At 48.3% G+C, this 24,492-nt stretch overlaps 1 protein-coding gene across 1 annotated transcript in view; it reads left to right on the forward strand.

Moving 5' to 3' along the window:
• Nucleotides 1-18,833, forward strand: part of LOC109306960 (sulfhydryl oxidase 1-like) — a 48,966-nt gene extending 30,133 nt beyond the window's left edge. Inside the window, exons 6-13 of the mRNA XM_019530585.1 lie at nucleotides 483-573; nucleotides 1,216-1,361; nucleotides 3,882-4,016; nucleotides 9,155-9,284; nucleotides 13,558-13,680; nucleotides 13,849-13,996; nucleotides 14,657-14,833; nucleotides 16,332-18,833. Of these exons, the coding sequence (XP_019386130.1) occupies nucleotides 483-573; nucleotides 1,216-1,361; nucleotides 3,882-4,016; nucleotides 9,155-9,284; nucleotides 13,558-13,680; nucleotides 13,849-13,996; nucleotides 14,657-14,833; nucleotides 16,332-17,185 (1,804 nt within the window). The 3' untranslated portion in view covers nucleotides 17,186-18,833. The remainder of the gene's footprint in view (nucleotides 1-482; nucleotides 574-1,215; nucleotides 1,362-3,881; nucleotides 4,017-9,154; nucleotides 9,285-13,557; nucleotides 13,681-13,848; nucleotides 13,997-14,656; nucleotides 14,834-16,331) is intronic.
• The last annotated feature ends 5,659 nt before the right edge of the window (nucleotides 18,834-24,492 follow it).

The raw sequence follows: 24,492 nt of genomic DNA on the forward strand, positions 1-24,492 counted from the left end.
CAGAGGGGCAGATTGGGCCTTGCCTAGTATGATGGGTCACCCTGACCTTAATGGACTGGAAGTCCTGACAGAACTGCTCTGACTCCCATCCCAATGCTGGCTTTTTCAGTAGGACAAAGCCTAGCTTCAAGGCCTTGACTAAATAGTCTCATTCCCAGCTGCTTTCTTGGCTGATCCTGACAAGTTCTTGTGGAACCACTGAATTGAAGCAGAAAATCATGCCAGAAAAATCAATGTGAAGTACATGTTAGATAAGCAAAGCTGATCCTGGCCACCTACCTCTGCGACAAATCTAGCTGGATTAAGGGCTCAGCTCCCTTCATGTGAGAAGGAAAAACACACAACTCTTTGAACAGCTTCTGGGTGCCGGCAGGGAGCATCCTGTCACAGAAGGAGCTCTTTCTGAGCTGCCCAGTTCTTGCAAAAAGGGAATGTTCCTGTGTTAGTTATGACTCGTCACGTTGCTTTGCTTTCCCTTGCAGCACAGGGGAGCTTCGTGGATTCTTTCAGCGAAACAATGTCACGTACCTGGCCCTGATCTTTGAGAAGAATGACTCCTTTGTGGGTAGAGAGGTGATGGCTCTTGTACTTTGTTTTTCCTGCAATGTCTGTGTTTCTGTATCCCCTAGGGGGTCCACCTTGTGCTTGGTACCCTCTGCATAAGGAAAAAGAAGACAGTTCCTTTCCTAAAGAGCTTTCATCAACATAGGATGAGCAGAGAAGCAAGTTCTTTTTCCACACCTGGCACCTCTGGAGAGTTGGACAGATATTGATGCATAACATTAGTGTGGGGCCCTTCTTTATGACCATTACAGTTTCCATAGGTATCACATGCCATTTGCTGCAGCTGTAAGAGTCAAAGACCTAGGTAGCTGCAAGTTTTCCAACGATGACTGAGCCCTGGGTTAGGAACCAGAAGTGTCTGGGCTTTGAACCCCTGTCTGCATCCAATTTGGGCTAGTAATTTATTCCCTGTGTGGCTCCAATGAGGGTTAATGCTTTTCTACTTCTCAGAGCTGTTAGGGGTCACATAACATTTAGACTCTGTCTGGAGGATGTGAAGGGTTGTACAAGGGCTGCTGGCCTGAAGGAGCTATGAGCTTCCTACTGTACTCCCTAGGGTCAGCTCTTTCCACAGAAGAAAACTGCTTTAATGGGTCTGGTCCCTGGGATGTTCTGTCTGTGGGACAAACCTGGGAACATTTTGCATTGCAGGTGATCCTGGACATGCAGCAATACGAGAACATTGCTGTCCGGAGAGTCCTGAGTAGCGAGGAGGAGCTGGTGAAAAAGTACAGCGTAACCACCTTCCCTTCTGCCTACCTGCTTGTCAGCAATGGCTTCTTCTCGCGTATCTCTGTGTGAGTCCTTGCCTGCTGGTTCCGAGGCTGTAAATAGGCTCTGTTGTTAGCATGTGTAAAGCAGGCTGAATCCTGACAATAGCAGGCAACTCACTCTGTACCGAGACATGGGAATTTGAATCCTGGCACTATTGGGTTGATGAACAGATTACCTGTGTTGGGCACAGGGAGTGTAAATCCTGGCCTTCGTGGGTGACATCCAGGATCCTTGAATACAGTCTGGATGATAATATCCACAAAGGGTCTGTAAAAGTTGCCATACCTTTCTATGAGATCTTTTAAAGCTGCTTTACAGAATGTAGTAGCTAATCCTGTCCTTTCCCAAGAGCTATGTCAGCTGGTTTGAAATCCTCTGTGGAGGAAAAGGACATCCTTCTCTCAAACTCTGTAGGATGTTTTCTTATGTGAATTGTAAAGATAGGATGTTGCTGGGCTTATCTAACCCTACTGGGACTGAAGTGAGTACAGACTACTGTTACCCAAGTGATTGCCCAGAACCTGTTCTCTTCTGTTCTTGGCTGCTCTTGTGACTGAATTTTCCCTTCTCTGTTTCTCTCATCCTCCCAGTTCAGCCACAAATTGCTTGAAGGATCCTCTAAACTTACTCCAGCTGCAGGTGTTTTGTAGGCTGATGAATAACAGTGCACATGTAAACCTGGCAGGGAATCAAGTTGTGCCTGACCCTCTCTCCATCTAGCCCAGCCTTTCCACTCCTCCCCCTTGATTTTCTAATTGCAAAAAAGTTCATTAGGAAGCAGACAATGGCTGGTTCTGAAACAGTGGCAGAGAACAATGGGACTGGCACTCGGCTCCTCAAGTGAATTCCTGCTCCTGAATGGCACATAAAATAGCAGCCAGATGGTGCCTTCATACCCTCAATGGATGATTGATATCAGTTCTGCAGTTCAGGAAAGAGTGTGGTGGGGCAAGACGGCACAAAGGCACCTGTGGCTTCCTAAGGAAAGGCGCAGGGGAGGGCATGGTGCCATCTTGCCCTGCCACCAGACAGCAGGCCAGGTTTCCCTGGTGGGAAATGTGGAATTTGTATGCTTCAGTCATGCTGTGCCTCCTAGTGGGGAGGGGAGAGGGAGGGATGGGATGACAAAGTAGAAGTGGGGGAGGGGTGCTCTTGACGATGCCAGCTTTGCCAAAGAGCTCAGTCATTGTTTCCTTGCCGTGAAGCTGGTGGAGGGGAAAATTGCTTGTGACGAAGCCGTCTCTCCACCATCTGCTTGCAGACAAACATCAGGCGGTGAAAGCAGAGTGGAAAAGTGCTGGCTTCTCATTGTCAGCTCCCCTGAGCATTCAGGCTGCTGCAACTTGTGCTGCCTGACAGTTTTGTTCATCTTGGGTGGATTTTATGAGGAGTACTACCTCCTGATCCCCTGACCTTGCCAAGCAGTCCAAGAGATTCCCCCAACCCTCCGCAGGACCTTGAGTGCCCAGGCAGGCATTGGTGGTGGTTAGTGGGCAGGGATGAGTTTCCTCTGTACCAGTCTCTGTGTGTGTTGGACCTCAACCCGTTGGATAAAAAGGGTGGTGCTAATTTGAGGGGGGTAAAACTGACCCCTTCAAAACCAAGTAGGAGTTGTCCCAAAGAACAGAAGAAGGGGTGCCCTTGAGGGGAGCTGGGTCCACACTGTAGCTTGTCTTGAGCTTCTTCCTGCTTCTCTGCAGTATGCTGGGAGGAGGGCTGCACTGCTGGCCCCGTCTGAGAAGGGGAGAACATTTAAAATGTTTCCTAGTCACCTTTTGCCATTTCTACCAGAGAGCTCTAGGAAGCACTTGGCACTTTCCCTATAGTGAGAAGAGACTGGGGAGTAGAGGGTGGAGCAGGGGAAGCAGCTGTGTAAGCTGGAGCCGCCCAAGCAGAGAAGAGCTGTGCCCTTACTCATGTCTAACTCACTTGGGATGCCTCCTGCACATACTCAGCCATGCCCCATCTCTTGGGCAGCTGGATAGGATTATTCCTCATGCAAAAAGATGGATGTGGAGATGGGTGAGAGAAGCAAAGTGGGAGGGAATTATGGGCAGGACATGGAAGTGGGAGGAAGTGTAGGAGGCAATAGGGTGCTGGTGGATGGCTATTGCCAGAGGCAGCAATACCAAACCAGATAGACTAGAAATCTGCTGAGAGAAGGCAGCTTTGTTACCCTGTTTTCCCGGCATACCTTTATTTTCCTTCCTCTTTCAAAGCCCTATCAACTGGAGAGGTGAGTTAACAAACCTCAGATTCAAGTGAGGCCAGTTCCAGCACAGGATGTGGAGGGAGCATGTGACTGGCAAGTCACCTTCTCTTCCCCACAAGGAGAATGTAGCGTGCTGGGTCCTATGGATGCATGTGGCAAGGATGGGCACTGAGGGCCATAGCATGTGTTAGCCTGTGTGAAGGCTTCTCACACTGAAAGAAGTCTACCCTTGTCCCTCAGTGTGCAGCACCTCAAATAGTTAAAAGGGGACTTGCTGCCTGTTGAAACAGAAAAGGGGTATCTTACACTTTTACTTCTGCATCTTTAACAGGCAGATGGAGGCTCGATCTTTCTACACCTACTTCCTGAGGAGGGTGCCTGGGGTCACACGAGGCTCTTATAAGCTGACACTGCTGCCAAGCACAGAAAACACAACAACCCCTGCCCCTGTAAGACATGCAGACAGGTAAGAGACTCCCCTTCCCACTCTTGTCTGTTCAGACACTTCCCTCCACACACACACAGGGGATGTGTTGTGCTTCTAGCTTTGTGGCAGAAAGCAGAAGCTTGCTGTTTAGTGTGGCGCTGTGAAATATTCATGTGTCCCAGAGACCAGCAACCCAGGGAGCCAAGGACAGCTGAGGGATGGGCAGTTGTGTCTCTAGTGAGTTATGGAATAGAGAAAGATCCCACACAATTTACTGATTCATTTGATGTGCCTGGCTGGGGGAGTATTTGGTTGATTGCATAATTTCACAATGATTGCACACTTAATTGAGACGACGGAATTTTAAAATAAAATTGTTTGCTACACGTATAACACTGTTTAGCTTTAAGAAATCCTTCCCAAACAATGCTGTAAGAATTAGTATTTCAAAAACAACTACAGTTACAAGTAAAGGTTATTTCTCATGGTATACTTACAATCCCAGAATTCCAAGAAACCAGATCCCCAGATATACTTTCATTCTTTAGTTATGGTTTTAGGGTTGGTCTCAGCAGTGATAGGAACAAGTCCCCTTCCCACTCGGGCGCTCTGCAGCTTCAGGGTGAATGGGAGTTCTTGTTCACGGAGAGGGTGGTTCAGGTGATCAGTCTGATCTGGCCTACACTTGCGATTCTTCCTTGGGTGTTCTGCAAGTGAGGTTACCTCCAAATTGGGACTGTAGGTTATAGTTTTTATTGGATGAGTTGCTATCTTGGGCCCCTCCTACCCAAACCTGTCACTACTTCTAAATTTGGGCTCGGATCTTACTTAACAGATTTCTGCTGGGCTTTCTGTTTGTCTTCTGCAATGGAATTTGTCTGCTGACTATTCAGTTTCTTTGGGAGATTTTCCACACCACTGCAGTGACCTCTCTTCTCAACCCCCTTTCAAAAGCCCCTAGGTTTTGATCTCTCAGAATGTTTGCTTTAGGGTCGTTTTTAAGTTAACTTTATTAAAAGCCTCTCAAGTTAAAATTCAAGAGACTTTCAGCACATAGGCAAAAACAAACAATGAGTCTAGATAAGAAGATGAACCTTGCCTTTTTTCTAAACTGGCTAATGGGTATTTATTACAAGCATTCAAACTATTACATTCAATATGACAAGTTGAAGAGGGGTGGCTTCACCGTGGTGAAATGATGATATGCCCTGAGAATAAGGCTGGGGCAAGAAGTGGTGTAGGGCTGATTGGTCTCATTGTCTGAAGGAACCTTTTGCAGTTGAGGTGGATTGGGGTGAGTAGTAGAGCTGTACAAAGCTTTGGGTGCTGATTCAATTTGGAGGAGATTCGGCCTGAGTCAGTGGCCAAATCTCCAAATGCAAATCAAATCAGGGCACCAGTAAAAAGGTCTGAATCGATTTGAAGCTCTCTGAAAGATTTGGGGAGCTCTCATGATTCAGGCATTCCCCACCCACTGCAACAGGGAACTGGAGCCAGACTTGGAGCTGGTAAGTAGGGGCAGGGAAGGAGAGGCTGGAGAAGGGGGAGGGGATCGTGGGGACCCCTGCCAGGCCCCATCCCCTGCCCACTCTCCCAGCCCCCCCCATGGCTGCCCTGCCCTGCCTGCCCCAACTCCCGGGTGCTTTTTTTTAAAAAAAAAAAAAAAGGCCCACTCACTGGGTGCTGACAGGCAGGGGGCAATCCCTGCTCCCCCATGCTGCATGGGGGGCTCACAAGCCCCCCACCTGCCCCAGCTCCGGCCCTTTAAGAAAAAGAAAAAAAGGAAAAAAAACCCAGGACTCACCAGCTCCTGTAGCAGCCTTGGGGCTTTGTGGGGCTCGTGCAGAGCCCCCCATGTGACACGGGGCAGCAGGGATCAGTCCCTGCTGGGCAGGAACTGGCAAGTTCAGGGTTTTTGGGGGTTTTTTGTAAAGGGCCGGAGCTGCAGCGAGTGGGGCACCTGTGCTGGGGGCTGGGACAGCTGGGGGAGGTGGTCAGGGAGCTCATGCAGAGGCACCCATTCAGTGGGGGGCAGCGGGGATCACTCCCCCCACCTGGCAGCACCCGGTGAGCGGGGCCTTTTTTTTTTTTTCCCCAAGTGCCCGGACCTGGGGCAGGCAGGGCATCCATTGCCAGGCTGGGAGAGTGGGCAGGGAATGGGCCTGGCTGATTCGGCCGAATCAATTCAGGATAGCGATTCAAATCACTGAATCAAATCATCATCCCCTGAATCAGCCAAATCCGAATCCAAAGCGAATACTAGCCACTTCGCACAGGCCTACTCAGTAGCTCTTGGAGGCTTGGTCAACAATTGCTTCAGCAGTGCATGCCCCTTTCCATCTGTACCTGACGCAAAAGGCTCTACCACTCCTGCTGGTTCCGTTCCTTGCCCATGCTCCACAGGGGGCTGCACCTTAAGACTATTCACGTGTTGAAATCTGTGTTCAAGTCAAACATGTAGGGAGCAATTGTACTCCAAGAGCCTGCACTGACTACTTTGTACAAAAATGTTGACTGGCTGTGTCAGCCTCAAGCCCTGGCTGTATTGGACCTGGTTCTCTTCCCTGTTCCACCTGCAGTTGTGAAGGGGTGGTGTTAACATTCCCCAAGTTTGAGAGGGAGGGTGCTGGAATTAGGGCATTCTTTATTAAAGGTGTTTCTAGCTCTGGACCTTGCTCTCAGAACGTGCACCTGTGTTCAACAGGGCTGAGATCAGTTGATCTTCAGGGCAGTCCACAGTTATCTAGTTTACACTGCTGAGTGGAACCAGAGGAAAAAAAATGCATCTTCCAGCAGGGCTATTAGGAAAGGACCACAGGGGTCACTTTTTATGACATGTAAGGGTAATAGATAGCAGTGAAGAACATGGTTTTGAGAGTGTTGTCATTAAACAGGTGTCAGTATGAGTTGGGGATTTGAATTTTTAACTACTTTTGGTAATTCAGAGGGGCTGGGAGCTGCTGGATGTGATGTCCCACACACATGGGAGGCCAGAGACCGAGCATGTGATCAGAACATGGTTGGGCAGAGGTGACGTGCCTTTGTGTAAATAATAGAGTAGAGAATGTGCTAGTTTCATTGCTGAAGTGTATGTGCAAGTGCCTTTTTAAAAGGCTTAGAGTATGTGATTTAGAGTTGTGTGAGTCACCTCTGGCTGGAAGAGGTGTGGTCATTCCCAGTGCTGCTTCTCCCCACAGCCCTTCCCTTACCACCCTGGGCTCCCAGCCTTGCCAGCAGCTGAAGATGAAGTTGCCTCCCAGCCCTTCTGCTCGGAGGGGAGCATCTCTCCTCCTTAGGTATTATTGTAGAAAGGTCACTGAGGGGATCCTGTATCTGATTCTGCCCACTTCATTACTTGCATGCTTTTTTCCATGGATCTGAAAGGTATCCTCTGCTGATGGCTTTGCTGTAAGGAGCAGCCCCATTGGCAGGACTGGGGAGCTGTCTGAGGCTTAGTTTACACAACAAAGTTTTCCTGGCAGAGCTATGTCAACTAGTGGTGTGAAATATAGCATCCTGTAGCCAGCATGGCAACAGCAGCAGCCCCCTTCCTCTGCCCTGTCTGGATACAGCTGTACCAACAGAAGAAGGGCTTTGTCAGCTTAGCTTGCTGAGTTCAAGAGGCTGTGTAGCTAAACTGGCAGAAAAAAACAACCCTTTTCTAGTGCCATGTGCCTTTGTCCACTAGAGGGCTCTCCTAGCATAATTATGCCAATCTGAGAAGCCTTTAGGAACAAAACTATTATGACTCTTCTCCCCATGCAAAACAGAGATCAGAACCGTTGGGTCCTGGCACCAGAGGCTAATCATCATACCTGTAAATCAGTGGTTCTCAGCCTTGTTAAGCACAAGGCACCATCAAAAAATGTCAGTTCTTAATTTTCACTTTTTTTTAATTCAGAAAAATAATAGAGCAATTCTTCTGTTGCAAAGAACTCAAAAAGACCATGACAGGTCAGAATGCTTTTAAAACGATGAATTCCCATTTGAAACCTCTGGGTTTATCTTCTGAATCATATTTGTACACGCAACAGATGCTAACACTGCATGGCATCCTACAGCACTCCCTTGAAAGGATGCCATGGCACCCTGGATGAGAATCACTGTCAGGGAGAGATGAGTGATGATGTCCTCTGGAAGCTGAAAGGAGTTTGTAGGATCTGGCATCCAGCTAGGTAATTAGAATGCAATTCAAAGGGTGTGCTTTTATTTTTTTAAAAATTAGAAATGTAATGTGGTTTATGTAGGGGATAGAATTTGTGTTATGTACAAGGAAAGGAAGGTGATAATGTATGAGGCCCTTGGGCACCACCAAGTTTTAAGAACAACAGTGGTGTATAATTAAGGGCCTAGAAGGCTCCTCTTTTAGGATGGAAAAGCAAGATATCCTTGGAAGAGAGGGTGAAAGGAATATAGAGATTAGGTTGATGGCCAGTTCTGTCTTGGCACGGTTAGTATGGTGCCCCTGAATGAAGCATGGACATCTGCAGCCTAGGTTCTGAATCATTTCTGGGAGACTACCACCCCAGAATTAGATGATATAAATGGAAATGTAACAGGTAAAAGAAACTAAAAGAGAAGGGTTCTTTGCTATTAATAGCAACTCGTGGAATAACACCGCCATGCCTCTGGAGACTCCCAGGCAGCTTAGCCATGGCTTTGAGTGCTGTTCAATGTTTATTCCTAATATTACTGTGCAAATGTCGCTTTAGTAAAATAGTGTTATGATGTGGGATGGTACTTTTAGTGCACACTTGGCGTAATCTGTATAATAGTGCTTAGCTTTTCATTGTAATAGAAGAATTTTCAGCTGAATTATTGGCAAGTCTGTAGCATTCACAGATGTTTAAGGCTGGAACGGACCTCATGAGATCATTGGGCCCAGTACCCCTGCTCTGGGCAGCAAAGACTGCTAGGGTCAAATAACCCCAGCAATGTGCATGTCCAACCAAGGTAGTACAGGCTCCAGCCCTGAGGGTGATGATAGACTGCAAATTGTAACTGGACTCTTCCTTCTTCTCATGAGACAAAGGATTAGGACTCAAGTTTGTAAAGTGGCTTTTTCTTGCAGGGAGAAGTCTTGGGGAAATGGCCGAGGCTTTTTGCCAGGGCAGAGTGAAACAGTGCTCTTCCTATAGGCAGGCTTGCTAAATTAACATGTTGCTTTTTCTTTCCAGCTCCAAGCTCTACATGGCTGACCTGGAATCTGCATTACACTATTCCCTGAGGGGAGAGACAGAGAGGTTCTCTGTCCTAGAGGGAGAGCGGCTGGCAGCCCTGAAACACTATGTGACAGTGCTGGCCAAGGTGAGCGCTAAGCTAGTCTTCAGATGGCTGGATGGTCCAGTTACCTCTTCATCCCAGTAGTAAAAGCCTTGTGTTCCTGATGTAAGAAATGGGACATTTGACAATTGTCTTACTGTTATCATGGCAATTGCTAGACTGCCCCATCATATCAGATTAGAGAAGAGGTAGTCTAGCAAGTGAACATACACTTGTCCCCTCACAGGCTGGTTGAGTAGGGTTCCAGATAAATCAGTGTTTCCTGGTTTGGTTGGCCAAGGAGGAGGGCTCAGCCTGTTTCTAAATATTACATTCTGACCTGATTTAGCAACCTTTCCTTCCTCTGTGCTTTAAATATATCTGTACCCTAGCCAGACTATAACAAACGCATTTGAATTATGGTCACGTGTGAACCTGCTTTAGCAACTGTGGATGGTCCTTAGTCTAAATATTTCAGGAACTAGGAATGGATCATCCACTGAGCTGAGAATGAAACCTCCCTCCTCCCAAACCTGGACTAATCAGTCATACCAACCCGTCTTATAAACCACACCTTTGAAACCTCACATTGCCATACTTGAGAATTCACTACAACCACCTCCTTCGAACTACCACAAAGTGAAGTCCCTGTGGCAATGATGCGTCTCCCACCTCTACCACAATGCAATATGTTTCCTCCAGTTTCCTGCTCCTGTCTCTGCTTCTGCATATGAACTGGCTATATCAGAGAGTTACCAAGCAGTGCTTTCTGTGCTCGGCAGCCTTTGAAGTGTTGGGAACACCTCTTCTTAACTATGGTATATGGAAGACCTGGCAGCTGTCTACAGTCTCCTACATAATCCCCAACCATAGCCAGTCACTTTGAAACATTTTGACTCTCCCCGGCCCTGACTTCCATGATTTTTTGTTTCACAAGACACTAAGTCCTTTCAAATCCTCTTTCACTGGATCAAGGTTCCCTCCCTTTACCTTTTCCCCCACTCCGCCCCCTTTACTGCCCATAAGGAGCTATTTAACTGTGATATAAAGTGACTGCTGATCAATCTTTTAGAAACATCCTGGTATCCATAGAAGTGCCTTTGGGGTGGCCTATTATCCTGTTTTCTTTAGAGGCTTGTGTCTGGGCCTGAAAAGCTTGGAAGAAGCTCTAAGAAGAGCTTCAAAAATGCTTTAAGGTTCTAGAAAACATGACTTTGTAGTGAGAGATTTAAGAAATCTGGTCTATATAATATAGTCAAGAGCAGGTTAAGAGGTGACCTGGCAGTGGTTTAAAAGATCAGCAAGAAATTCCTGATAGTAAAGGGTTCTTAAATCTAGCACAGACTATATGCTTGTGAATCCCAGTGTCAGAAGCAGATGCTGGGCACACTCAGCCTAGAAATATGGTGCAGGTGTTTAACATTTGATTGGGGGTTAGTCCACAGAGCTGAAGGGGTTTGTATCCACACCAAGGCTAAGCATCTGGAAGCTGCACCCATGCCACAGTCAGGAGGTGATGGTGTGGAGAGGGAGAAGTGGTGACAGTGTAGGATGCAGCTTTCAGCTGCCTATCTCCAGCTCAGCTACTCACTGGCTGGAAGTTATATCCCCATTGTAACCAGGGATGGGGGGTGGGGGGAAGTGGCAGCACCATGACTACAGCTTCCCAGCTGCCTGGCCTACAAACAAAGACCTTTGCCACTAATGTGCTGCTGAAGCCCCCTGGCCTGCATTGGACTGAAGCCAGGATTTTCCAGCCTACAGCTTCTAAAGTTTGCCGACCGCTGCATTACAGTGTGGCACCATTGGAATAACTTAGCTAGAGTAAGGTAGAATCTCTGAGGTTTGCAGACATGTCATCAAGACAAGATAGCTCTTTAGAAGGGATGCTGTAGCTCACATTGAAGTTCTGGACCTGTTGCAGAAATTACTGGGTGAGACTTTCTGCCTGGTTTCACAGGAGGTCTAAGTAAGTTATTATAACTGTCACTTGCAGCCTTAAAATCTTTTGAGCCTAAATATAAGTCATGAGTGCAGTGAGTCTTAGGTTCTCAGCTTCGACCTTAGTTCCTTTTGCACATTACCAGACTGGACCATTACTAACAGATGAAGCTGGCAGGCTCTGCGTGTAAAAGCACTAGGGCTGACTAGCTAGGGGTGCTGCAGGTCAGGAAAAGATGCATTTGAAGAGCTGTGAGGAGGGCGTGACTATGAAAGGAGCAGTCTGTATTGAGAAATGCCTGTGATGGTGTCTAACAGCAGTAGCAATGTCAGCTACTGTTTTCAGAGACAGGCAACAGAGGATTCGAGACTGAAATAGCACAAAGAGTCCAGCTCACCCATCTCCTGTCTCCCAGCAAAGTTCATAGATTGTGAGCTGCTGCTGAGGGCAAGAATGGTGGCTTTGCAGCCTCCCTCCTGTGCTACTCTCTCAGTATCAACATTGATACCAACCTGTTCTTAGTTTGGAAATAGCTGGTGCTGAGCATTGAATAGTGGTGTTTCAGACACTGGCCACTAGACGGAGCAGTGCCACCAGGATTGCAATGTTCTAGCCACCTTTGAACCCAAAAGCTTGCTTAAAAATTGTTTTCCAACTATTTAAGTTGGTTTAATAAAATATATCAGATTCACCCAAAGAACCTTGTCTGTCTAGCCACCTAGAGCAACTTAATCTGCTTTAGTCCAAAGAATTTGCCTTCTCTTCTGTGTTCATCAGCTATAACTATTGCTGTTCCAGGAGACATTTAAACCAAGGATGTCCTGGTGTGGGGGGAAGTATTAATTTTGTAGTATTAAAGTATTAATAACATCTCCAGCATCCTAAACAGATGTTGCCAAATGAAGCGGCTCAACTGTGCCAGAATGTGTCCTAACTCTTCGTTGGGTGAAATGGACATTGCCTATTGTCCCTCAGGGTCAGGCCTCTGCCACTCCTGGGAGTGGCTGGGGCCCAATACTGTGGGAGAACACTTAGGGCATGGCACATCTCTACAAATGAGGGAACCTCAGGTTGCCTGGCTGGCAGAGGTACGCCTGGGGAACCTGCTGCTGTGCCTCTGCAGTTAGGGAAACTCCAGAGGATACTGCAGAGATGTGGCACCAGATAATCCAATGGGAATTTCCAGAGCACGCAGGATCGGGCTCCTGAAACCCTGGAATGCCTGCCTGGGGTGGCTGGAGAGCAGCTTCAGGCTTGCTGCACTCTCCTGCCTTAAAGCAGACACACATCTGCTGCAAAATAGCGGTACAAATGACTGCCGCCTACATTCTGGCCACAAATTCTAGGCACTTGTGTTACGACAAGGGTCATGGACATCTGTATGCTTGGCCTTTGTACTGCCGTGAAAATGTTTATGGTGGCACAAAGGTGATGTTTGTTTCCACCCTTACAGTACCTTTAGAGAGGACGGGAGGATGGTTGCAGTTTTCCAACAGAAATGTCAGGGTTGGAAATTAATGGCCATCCCCCTGGGTGGATTAAGTCCATTTGCCTGTGTTTCCCTTGTATAGCATAACAGGGTGTCCACGTAGAACAGATGAGTGATATCCCAACACTCTTTTCCTCTCTTCTTTCATTCATTCTTCTCCTATTTGCTCGCCTGCTGTTTTTGTCCTTCAGCCCTGCCTGTCTCCGTGTGTCTGCCTCTCTGTGATATGGGTCTCTCTTCCTGATTGTGTGCATGTCGCTCGCTTCTCCTGTCCCTGGAGTGCTTGTGGTTTTAAAGTGCTGATACTAATCGGATTTGAGTTGACTTATTGTCAAAGTAGCTTTCTGTGTTCCTCAGAGACTATTTGGAGCTACGATTGAGATTTGGATCTTGGCTCTTGGCCTGCAGGACTGACTTGTTTGCGTGGGCAGCATTTTGAATACAAATGAAAAGCCCTCCCAACATTAGCTGCTTGAATCATGACCGAAGGGTCCCTTCATAACCAGCTGGGGAGACCTGGGCCTCAGGTAGCTGTGAGCTCTCCCACAGCCAGCGTTCTGTTACCGTTCCCATCCTGGGATTGCCTGGGATTGGCATAGCTGCGAGTTTCTCCCAAGCAGTGTCTCACTCTGCTCTCCACTTTTGTCTGAAGGAGGTTTGCAGAGAGCACTAGGGCACAGCAGGATATTGCTAGGAAACTGAGTTAGTTGCTGCAGGAAGATATCTGTTATGTTACTCCCCGAAGATCTGACTCCTTCAGACTTTCCTAGAAGCAAAGTCAAGGGTCTCCACTATATCTGTGCTCACCTCAGTCGCAACCAGGGTTGAGGCTGTTGTCCTTCATCATACTTCCTTCTTTGTTTTCTTGTTTTTGTTTTTGCCTGCAGTACTTTCCTGGACGTCCCTATGTCAAGAACTTCCTGGTCTCTCTGGACACCTGGCTGAAGAACCAGAAAGAATCAAATATTTCCTGCAGTGCCTTAGAGGAAGCCTTGAAGAATAAAAAAAAAGTAAGGCACTTGGAGAATGTTTCCAATCAGCCCTGCTGGGGGATGAGGGGATGGCATGTGTGTCTGTGGTCTCACTGGAGTTCAGCCTTCTTCTGTTGCCTCCCTTTATCTCCTGGTTTATCCCTGGGGTTGTTCCAGCAAAATCATCTGTCTGTTTTTCCCCATCAGGCTCCAAAACCGGCAATACTGACGCATACTATGACATGGGTAGGATGCCAGGGCAGTAAGTCTCACTTCCGAGGATATCCCTGTTCTCTCTGGATCTTATTCCACCTACTGACAGTGCAGGCATCAAAGTACAAAGCGTGGGCTGCAGGTAAAGACATACCCTGCCTGTGTACCCAGTTTAAATATAACAGCTGTTGTGCCAATACAGAAAGGGGTGGGGAAACTATCCTGTCATAAGCAGGCCCAAATTCTCCTCAAGTCAAAAGGGCTTAGAATGCCCTTAGCTTTTGGGGGCAGATGAGGCATATTCCAGCAGAGGCAGAGTTGTCAGAATTGAACATTTTCTCTAGGAGGCCTAGTTAGGTCTGGAATTAGATGGCAATCTGGAATGGCTACATTGAGATGGCTGTGTTGGTCAAGAGGAGGGAATTTTGTAGCTGCAGGAATTACTGTAAAACTTGTTCCATCTTTGGCTTCTGGCCCAGACAGGGGTCCCAAGTGCCAAGAAAAGCTTGCTCGTTTGGTTGGCCCCTGGCTTTGCCCCACATAGACCTTTTAGATGGGTTAGTGTACCCAAGGCTGCCTGCGCTGGAGGGGTTTAGTCTCCTGAATGCACGTAACTTCAGAGAGCTGGCAGGCTGCCAGGAGGAAATTAAAGGGGTTGTAGATCGTGCTCTGTAGGATCCAAGGTAGCTTGGTGGCTGTTTGGATAGTAAGGTATATGCAGTGGCACCGCATCCCTCTGAGACATTGGGTATCCCCAGCCCTGCATGCTGCACTGACAGGGCTATCTTGTCTCCTCCACCAGAGCCGTTAGAGGTCCTTGGTGCTATGAGAGGCTACATCCGTTACTTCTTTGGCTGCCGGACCTGCTCGGAGCACTTTGAAGCCATGGCAGCAGAGTCCATGAACCAAGTGAAGAGCCTGGATGAAGCCATCCTGTGGCTTTGGTCGAGACACAACCGGGCCAACGCACGGCTGGCAGGTAACGGTCCTGCCACTGGTATTGGCAACAGCTTGGGAGAGGCATGGGGAGCACAGGGGATTTTTCCCGATCCCTGATAAGAAGGGTCCAGACCGCCCAGTCCTGTCTGAAGGAGGGATGGGGATCAGGGTCACATGAACAGCCAAGCTGCAAGGCTTGGGTTTAAAGTGAACCTTTCACAGATGCCCGTTAATACTTGAAGAAGTGGCTGTCAGTACAGCTGTTTGGTGACACAGATCCTCCCTTCCACCATAGTGCAGGGAGATCTTTCCTCTTCTAGTTACCACTTGGCAGGCTGCAAATCACTTGGGAAGCAATGCTGGGGATAAGGGGAAAGCCTGAATCCAAGCAGTGTGCCTTCATGCCCCTCCCCAGCAAGCTGAAATTTTGTTAATCAAGGCCTGCAGTGAGTGAGTAGCCCTTAGTGAGCATCTAAAGGTTAACTCTGCAATCTAGAAAGAGGTTGGCAAGGAGAGGGTGGAGATCACAGGCCCCTGAGGTTAAGGGAACAAGCAGCTGGCTGCTCTGAGACCGGGACCGCCCCAGAGATGGAGTTAAATCTTATCTGGCTTCCCACAGGACAATTTAAAAGATGACACGTGCCCTGGGCGGACCCTGGACCTGAGACATCTCTCCAAATGCTTCATTTAACTTCCCCTTCTCCTCCTGCCCAGACGCACAGACGCTCCCCCTCCCCCTCCTCCCACGTGCCTCTTGAGTCCGGTATAGGGAGGAGTAGGGGACAAAAGCTACTGACAGCTGAAGGGGGAGAAGACTAGTGTCCTGGCCCTGGGGATAAATGAACAAATGACTTTCTTCTTGTCAATGTGGCCTTCCCTCCCCCACCACGGCCCTGTCACGGTGGGTGGCCAAAGTCCCAGAATTCATTTATTTCCCCTCTGCACACAGTTCACCCAGTGACCCAAGCAGTGTGACCACATGACTAAATGAAAGAGGGACTGTCTGGTAGGGTGGTAGGGAAAGGGAAGAGCTTGCTGAATTTTTATGAAGCCACTGTGAGATCTTCCCCTGGTTTCTCTTTAAAGTAGTGAAGAGTGCCTGTACTAGTCGATGAGGGCAAGGAGGGGTCTCTGGACAGAAAGTCTCCAGTGAAATCAGCTCCAGAACTGAAGCTCAGTTCTTGGCATTGTTGGAGGCTACAGTCCTGAAAGGCATATTAAGAGGAGCTGCTGCTGCAAATGACTGGAGAGGGGAAAAGGGGATGAGTTTCCAGTCAGGGTCACTTGGTCCCCAATGGAGCACGTCCTGCACTGCGTGGTGTGAATGGGGCCTGGCTGTAGCAAAGCAGAGAGATGAACTAGGGCTGCAGGGCTCTGATGCAGTGGGGGTTGAGTAGGCCAGCAGAGGGGCCACCTCTCTGAGATTGCCTATCTCCTGCCAGGAGTGTAAATGCTCTGCCTACTGTGCTAAGCCACGCTGCTGCAGCAGAATCTTCTGGGAGTGTGCCTGACACCTTTATTTGCTTTGATTTGTTCAGGTGACCTAACGGAGGACCCCAAATTCCCCAAGATGCAGTGGCCCCCCCCAGACATGTGCCCCTCCTGCCACAACGAGGTCAGTGGACAACACGTGTGGAATGAGCCAACTGTGCTGCGCTTCCTCAAGATCCATTACTCACCAGCCAATATCTACTTCGATTACACAGAGCCTGAGAGAATCCTATTGGCAAGGCAGAGCCGGGAGGTGGAGGTGGGAGATGGAGAGAAGGTTATAGGTGATGGAAGAACAGACATGCAGAGGAAAGAGAGAGGAGAGAACAGGAGGGAAGAAGATATAGAAGAAGAGGAAGAAGCAGAAGAAAGGAGAGCAGAGGAGCCAGACGGAGTGATGATGGAGAGGGAAGTGGGTATTCTGGAGAGACGGGAGCTGCATAGGCCGAGCATCATCAGGATGAACCCCAGGGTGAAGGAGCTGGAGGAGGACATTGTGGACCTGGACTCCTTCAGTGAGCAGCATTTCAAGAGCAAAGCCCTGAAGGAAGCAGCCTTGGCAGCCAGCAGAAAACGGCGGCTGAGCAAGAGGGACACCATACCGCTGCTGATGGCAGATGATGATGGCCACCAAGCCTTTGACTATGTGGCTGCATGGGAGCGCCTGAGGCGACGAGGGCTGGACTCCAAGCAGCTCGTTGGTGCCCTGGAGGAGGAGGGAAGTGACAGTCTAAGGAAGAGCCAGTGGTTCCGTGTGCTGGGACTGGGGTTTTCCCGCCTGGATGTCAGCCTGTGCATCATCCTGTACTGCCTCTCCTCCGTGTGCCTGCTGGGCATGTACACCTTCTTCCGCATGCGGTTGAGGTCCCGCAAGGGCCGCCCTGGTTTTCCTGTGGCATGAGGCCTGAATTTGGGGAGCAGCTGAGGCCACTGGGGAAGGGGCTTGGGGTAGGCACTTCAGGTCACGTACTGATAGTTCCTTCTGGGTATTTTTATCTGAAGAAACAGGGAGGCACCTGACTCTTCAGCAGTGTTGCTATAGCAGTGGGTGCAGCTGGCAGATTTCTGGAATGTTTCTGGCAGCTCGATGGTCTTTGGCCTTGGCGCTGCAAAAATATGGTGGTGCCCAGTTGGGCAGTCATGGCTTATTTTTCTTCAGGGATCCAAAAGCCTTAACCATCACCATGAGCTCCTCTGAGTTATTCACTGAAACCATTATAGGGATGGTGTTTGGGGCAAGGGGTACAAAGCTGTAGAGAATTGTGAGAAACAGGAGAGTTCTAGCTGTCTCCTTGCTCAGAGAAGCTCAGGCTTCTCTCCTTTCTGAGCTCGGGCTATGAGTGGTGTTGTCCCTTTGGACCAAATGACACTAGGAAATCTCAGTTTGAAAGTTACTTCAGGTAACCCTATCACAAATCACATAAGAGCCATTGCTGAGAGGGTGGTCCAACCTGCTCTTGCTGATCTGGTTTGAAGACCCTCTTTAGCAAACACCAGGTCTGCAGACTACAGTTCTACCCTGCCTTTGGATGAACTGGCTTTAAAAAAAAGGGTAAAACAGGCCCTTTTAGGGTAAATCACCATAATTTGAAGCTAGTGCATAGAAAATAAGACACCATTTGAGTTAACAATTAACATAACTGCTTCTTCCCACTGTCCCTGAAGGGCTGTGGGAGGGCTGGATAGTGAGGCATCTCTTGTGCTTTTCTGGTTTTTGTATCCTGTGCTGAACCAAGAGTTTGATCAGACTCCTTTTCATATTCCAGACATCCAGACAGACAGTACACCTTACAGAAACAGGAGAACTGGTGCTTGAGAGATGCATAATGCTGCGATGTGCTGCTATGACCATATTTCTAGGGCTAAGGCAGATCTCCCAAATCCTAACTTGGAAACTTTTCTCCACCCCCAACCCAAGATTTTTGTTGTGAGCCATGGTGGCCCTTATCCTGACTCACCTAAACCTTGTCTTGAAATCTCAACTACACTACAGTCTTGGGTTTCTTGTACGCCAAGTCTGCATTCTTTTGCAGGGATGGGGGTGTGCACTGGGCTTATATTTGATTTCTGCTTCTGCAGTTCAGAGCTTCCATCCTCAGATCGTATGTCTAAAGTTACTGCACTTTCAGCTAGGTCATGCACAATTCTGCTAGAGCTTTTAATTCTATGCCTCGTAAGCCTGTATGGTAGTTAAGAGTGTTTAGTTTTTCTTGTCCCTCCCTTCTGTGCCTGGGGCTACAGTAATATTGATGGAATTCTGTTATCTGGGTCATGCTGCAATTCCTCTGCTGTGGGCATGTTGCCCCATTTCTTAGTGTTCCTGTCACGCTGGGAAGAAAATAGACTAGCTTTTCCTATAAGTGTCCCAGGTGGGGGCAGTCTTGGACAAAACTCTCCCCATACAGTCAAAAGCTACAGACCATCTTTAACTGGAAGTCCTGGGCTGAGTTGCCTAAGATCAGAGCACTGCCCCCCCTACCTCAGGGATGGGCAAAATGTGGCCCATGGGCCAGATACGACTTGCCAGGCCATGCTATCCAGCCCGCAGGGCCCCTAGAAATTTAGATAATTAATATTTATCTGCCCCTGGCTGCCTGTCATGTGGCCCTCAATGGCTTGCCAAAACTCAGTAAGCAGCCCTCGGCCCGAAATAATTGCCTGTCCCTGCCCTACCTACTTTAGAAGGAGACCACGACCATGTTACATTAGCACATCCTTTCATCCACTGGGGACTCCTCTTATTAGTTTCAGAATCCAAAAAACCAAAATTGGGCACCCGCAGTTTTCTAGATTTGCACTCAGGATCTTGGTCAAACCCAGACCCACCTATATGAAGAGCACTTTAACCTCTTGGCATTAAATTTCTGACTTAGCATCCCCACACCTGTTTTGCTTGCTGGTGTTTGTAATTTAATTCAGTCCTTCTATTTAATACAAACATTGTGTTGCAACTGATGTTGAACTGAAGAAGGGGAGTTGGACTGGAGGAATCCAATGAAAATCATAGAACTAATGAGAGTCATATCTAAATCATCCCCATGCATTCATCCAGCTCTTCCAGGCTACACATTCCCCTTCTTGCATTTACACGTCTGTGTAGATTGTGAGCTCTGCAGGACAAGCACCTTGCCTTGTACCCCCAAAATAATGACTAGCATGTCTCCCTCTAGATAACTGCATGTTGTGAAAAGTAGAGCTGCTGCCAACTTCTTGGGGACCCCATCCACCTGGTTCTTCCTTTGTAGGTTATCTTCAAAGGTGCATATGTAACTAGTCTAAAATTAAGACCAAGATTTCCAAAAAGAATGGGAGATTTTGTTTGCTCAATTTGAGACCCCTTTAAAGGGGCTTGATTTTTTTTCATAGGTCTTGTGCCTTTAAAGAGGGATCAAGTTCGGCATCTGAAATAATCACTACTTTTGAAATTGGTAAGAAGGACCTCCTGTATTCACTCCAGGGGTTTGCTGGGGTTGGGCAGAGGGAAAGGAACTGTGCTGCCCTATCACTGATGAGGGAGAGCTTAAAATAGCCCAGCTGCCTCTGCTGCTGTGAGGTCTGACCCACTTCAGGTGGCAGTAAAAGTACCAGTGGCAAACCCATGCGTGTTTTGCCCCAGGTGATAGGTAACTACAGCTCTCTTTCCTGCAGACAGCATGGAGCTGTTGTCATCTCTTGCCATTTTTCTTTTTTTTTAACATCCAAAACACTTGCAACAAGAATAGAAGAGAATGAGGTTCGAATGCCCTGAAATTGGGTGACAACCTGCTGGAACCCGAGAACACTTGTGCTCTCGGCCACTCCATCTCATCGGTGCCCTTGGGAGCCATCTGGCCTCTGTTTCTCTCCTTTCCCTTGCATGGGCTCTGCCTGTCCTTAAGTAGACCCTTCTGAGGTTTGCCCTGAGCCAACAGAGATGCTTCTGACACTGAGATGTGATGCAAGGAAGTTGGAACAGGCACTCTTCTGAGCAGTGTTTATAAAAATCAAGCCTAGGATAGCTGATTTCTTTGCTCCTTTGAAAAATGCACTCAACCTTGTTGCCAGTCTTGAAAAGCTGACAGAGTGCTGCCTGCCTCTCCCTGAACCATACCTTTGGCTTGGTTGGTAGCCCTTGGGATAGGAGATCTGCTCAAAAAGTTCTGCTCTGTAGTGGGTGAAGGAGAATCTTTTTATTTTTTTTTTTGTTGTAGCAAGAGGTTGGTTTGGTTAAACTTTCTTCTCTTTAAAGGGGTGATTTGGTTTGTAATCCATCATCTTTCCTGTTCTCTGGAAGAGATGAAGTCTCCAAGTGCCTGGCTTCTCATGCTGTCATTGTGTCTATGCTTGTGTTAGTAGAATAAATTATTTTTGTTAATAAACGTTTTGCTGTGTTGGATCACAGGGTATGTATAAAGTCTGCTGCATTCATGTGTCTCAGTGTGGGTGACACAGGGCAAGATGCTCTCAGCCATTGTACATCAGTCCTGTTCATTCAGTTCCACTGACACCTGGACCCGGACCCACTTCTGCCATCTGTCCAGCTCTCCTGTCCTGTCCTCTTCACTGTTGTCTCTTCCCCTTGTACCTCTAGTGCCTCTTGCTTCTGGTTTTTTTTCAAGCAACTGCCCTCCCCCTGCCACTCTCTTTGCAAACCTAGCTCCAGTTCCTCCCCTTCTGGACATAACTGGGCTGTGCTGCATGGTGCTCCACTCACAGTGGCCTGCGGGAATCTGCTCAAAGGATCCTAACACCCCTCCATTGTGTACACATGTCTGCATCTTTGCCTGGTGGAGAAGCCTGTCCATTAAACCCTTACTTCTTTTCTGCTATAACCCTCAAAGCTAAACAACCCCTTGCTCTAACCCAGACACTGTATTGTTTCAGTTTTCATCCAAATTAACAAATATTTTTACAAGTTCTTTATGCTCCACTTCCCACCCCAACTCCAAGGTTTGGTTGTTTCCTTCCTGTGCTCCCCTCACATCTAGCCCACGCACTGTACTGAAGTGATCTATAGTCTGGTTTTCCCTTCGTACCTATTCACTTCACAAGTCCTACTGTGAAGAACTTTGGATGTTCCTCCACCTTCCCTCGCTTTTGCCTGCTTGTAATCCACCAAAAATCTCGCATCACTTCAGTTGTCCTGGCAGTGTGAATACTGGTCATGGCTGTTTCCAGAGGCCCGTCCCTGGTAGCTAGATGGAGCGGCTGGAAAACAGCATGATGCATTTGTGCTGCTATGCTTCAATAGCCCTTAGCATACCAGTAGCCCTACCTGGAAGTTTCTACTTGATATCTTTTCTCTTTGCTGTGAGGGGCTGCTGCTGGAGTAGCAATTCAGCCAGTGAGGCTGGTTGACTTGAAAATGAATGCAGAGGCTTTAATTTGGTGAAATGGTTCAGAGGAATTGCTGTCTGCCAGCCATTTGAAGGCCTACATTGATTGAGCTGGTGGGTCTCGGTCCAGCTCCTTATAGGAAACATTCATTATCATAACTTCCTCATACTTTGAACACAGGCCCAAGCTCCAAGTAGCTGTGAAGAGAAGCCCCAACCCCCTTTAAAGAAGGTCCTCACTCTGAGCTCAGGGATGGAGCTTGGTGCTAGATAACTGGACCTTGTGAGGTCCCCTCCAGCCCAACCTTTCTATGATCCTATGATGTTCAGCCCCCTTCTCCCTACCAGCCTTGCTGCTGCACTTTGTGTGGAACTAAACAGATGTGTTCTCTCCCCCAGGCTGTCTGTGTCTGTCCCTTTTCTCTAGTGCTAAGTTCACTTTAAATTTAACACAGCAGTTGTGAGTGGCCTCCACAGTGTCACGTGGGGCAACTGGAACCTGCTGCAGCACTTTCTGGCACTTGGATGCCCTTGCCCCAAACAAACCAGAAGGGCAGAGGTAAGGAATCACCAAGGCTTGGTGGGTCTCTGCCCCTAGGTGCAGCTGATACCCCTTGTCCAGGAATAGAGGTATACTACTGCTGCCCAAGACATTAATCTTGGGGGTTAGGGCAGCTGGCCTCTTGCCCCGACACCCATCAACTGCTTTGCATCTTGTCTGGAGACTTGTCTGGCTATTTTTCTAACAGCTTGAATTAAATTCAAGTCACCACCTTTTTGTTTGTTCTCTGGTCCTCTTCTCCCTGTGCCCCACCTCTCCACAGCACTGCTGTCCCCATTTCTCCTGCCCTTTTACCCTTGTTACAAATCATTAAGGAAAATGGTTGTTTTCCTGAGCTGGGCCTGGGCCATCTGGTCCCCTGGTGCTGGCTAAATCCTCCTGTAACAAATTCATTGGGATTACACTGACCTCCCCTAATCTCAGCCCTTCCCCCGCTGTGGGGGATTTAAAAGGATTAGAGACTGGCTGATAATAAACTTTATTAAGGGGGGAGTGGTGGGTGTCAATCCGATTTGGAGCCTTTTTCCTTGACATCTTCACTTTGCTCAAGTGGTGGGGAAGCTAGGGTCCCAGATGTAGCAGGGAAATGAGGGCATGGTGGTGTTTGAGGGGATAGGGCACCCAAGATCCTTTGCTTAGTCTGCGACCCTGTGAGCTCCTGTTTGGGAGTTTAAGGTAGCTCCTGGCTATGCGCTGGACAAGGAAGAGTTTAAATGGTTGGGAATTCTCCCTCCTCTGGTCTCCTTACTTTATATCATTCTTCCTGTCCCTTTTTTTCCCTCACTCATGTTCTCATGTCCCCTTTTTTTCTCTTCCCATCATCTTCCCTTTCCCCTTTTCTCATTTCCCCTCTGCTTCATGCTTTTTTAACACCTGCACAAATCCTCCCACTTGCACCCCTCCTCAGAATAGCACATGAGGTCTCCCCCATGAGGGTAAGAAGGAAAGTCATGTGACTACAATACTAGATTGGGTCTCAAAAAACTCTTATTTAATCCCCTATGTGGCCCCAGGCTCCGTTGTCTTAACTTTGAGCCAGTCATCTTATTTCTCTTACTCTACCTGTTCAATGGGAATAAATAGTACTGCCCTATTTAATGGATATATCCATTCGTGGTCTGTGAGGCACTTAAAGACCATGGTGACAGAGGCAGGCAAACACCACCGTTGATAGATTTGGATAATTTCTCCACCCACCCTGAGGGTGCAAGCAGGAGGTCAGGCCCAGAGCTGCAGAAGCCAACGCCTCTGCCCCTTCTAGCGTGGCAAACTCCCCTGCCTGGCTGTGGGCAGGGGGATGGGTTTCCAAGGAAGCAAGCTGCCCCTTAGTGGTGCAACGCTTCTCCAAACAATGGGCTTGTGGAAGAGATATCACTGAGGTAAGTCTGCTTGGTAAATTTTATAACCATCTTAATTTACTATGAGATTTGCTTTACTTTGATAAAGAGGCATTGCCTCCTTTGTGCTGGGGGCACTGGCTGCTTGGCGCTCGGTCAGCAACTCCCTCCCTTGCTTCAGCTCCTAGCTTGAGGCAGTGCAAAGAGCTGGGAGTAGGTGGAGAGCGTGGGAACTGTCCTCAGCCTGGCTGCCAGATTGGGGTGAGGAGAGACCCACCCAGATGCAGGCTGGGAGGGGTTTATGATGGGAGGATTTAGGACAGTTTCCCGCCCTTGACAGAATTGCCCTTTCTCTGAATTCAGCTACATTACCCCTGGAGAAGCCTGGGCCTACCCCATGTCACCAGCAGCTCCCCAAATCCTTTGTGGATAGCATTATGCTTTGGGAGTACACCAGAGTGCATCAAGAGGGGCAGGTGTTTCTCACCTTTGCCCTGGAGGGTAAGGGGCATTTCCCCCACCACGTTCTTCGTCTGCTGCCATCCCCAGCTGAACGCTGTAGTGTTACGGTCAGTGCCCTCTCACAGAGTATCAGCAAAAGGGCCCCAGTCTCCTTCCTTGGTTCTGATATTGCTTTTTACTTTCCACAAGCTTAAATAATTTCTGCCTCTACCCCTTACTTTCACAACACATTTCTTCCCAGGACTTAGGGCCTGCAAGAGGCTGAGGGATCCTCCTGGTTTAAATGCCTGGCACATCCATGGATAATCCATGTATGGTAACATGGCTATGCCAGGTCCCTTTGACTGGAGAGAGTGGCTGGGTAGGACCGTGTGCACCAGACACCGCTAATCTATGCTGTGCCTCTCTTGCTGCCTCTCTGCTCCTCCTTGGACTTGCTTGCTGTCCCTCCCCAGCCCTGTGATTGATAAATGGGGTGGGTCTTCATCATTCACAGAGCTGCTGCAGTTGCCGCCTTTCACCTTGATTTCCC

The sequence above is a fragment of the Crocodylus porosus genome, unplaced genomic scaffold, assembly GCF_001723895.1.
Source record: "Crocodylus porosus isolate Cpor-Errol unplaced genomic scaffold, CroPor_comp1, whole genome shotgun sequence".
NCBI lineage: Eukaryota > Metazoa > Chordata > Crocodylia > Crocodylidae > Crocodylus > Crocodylus porosus.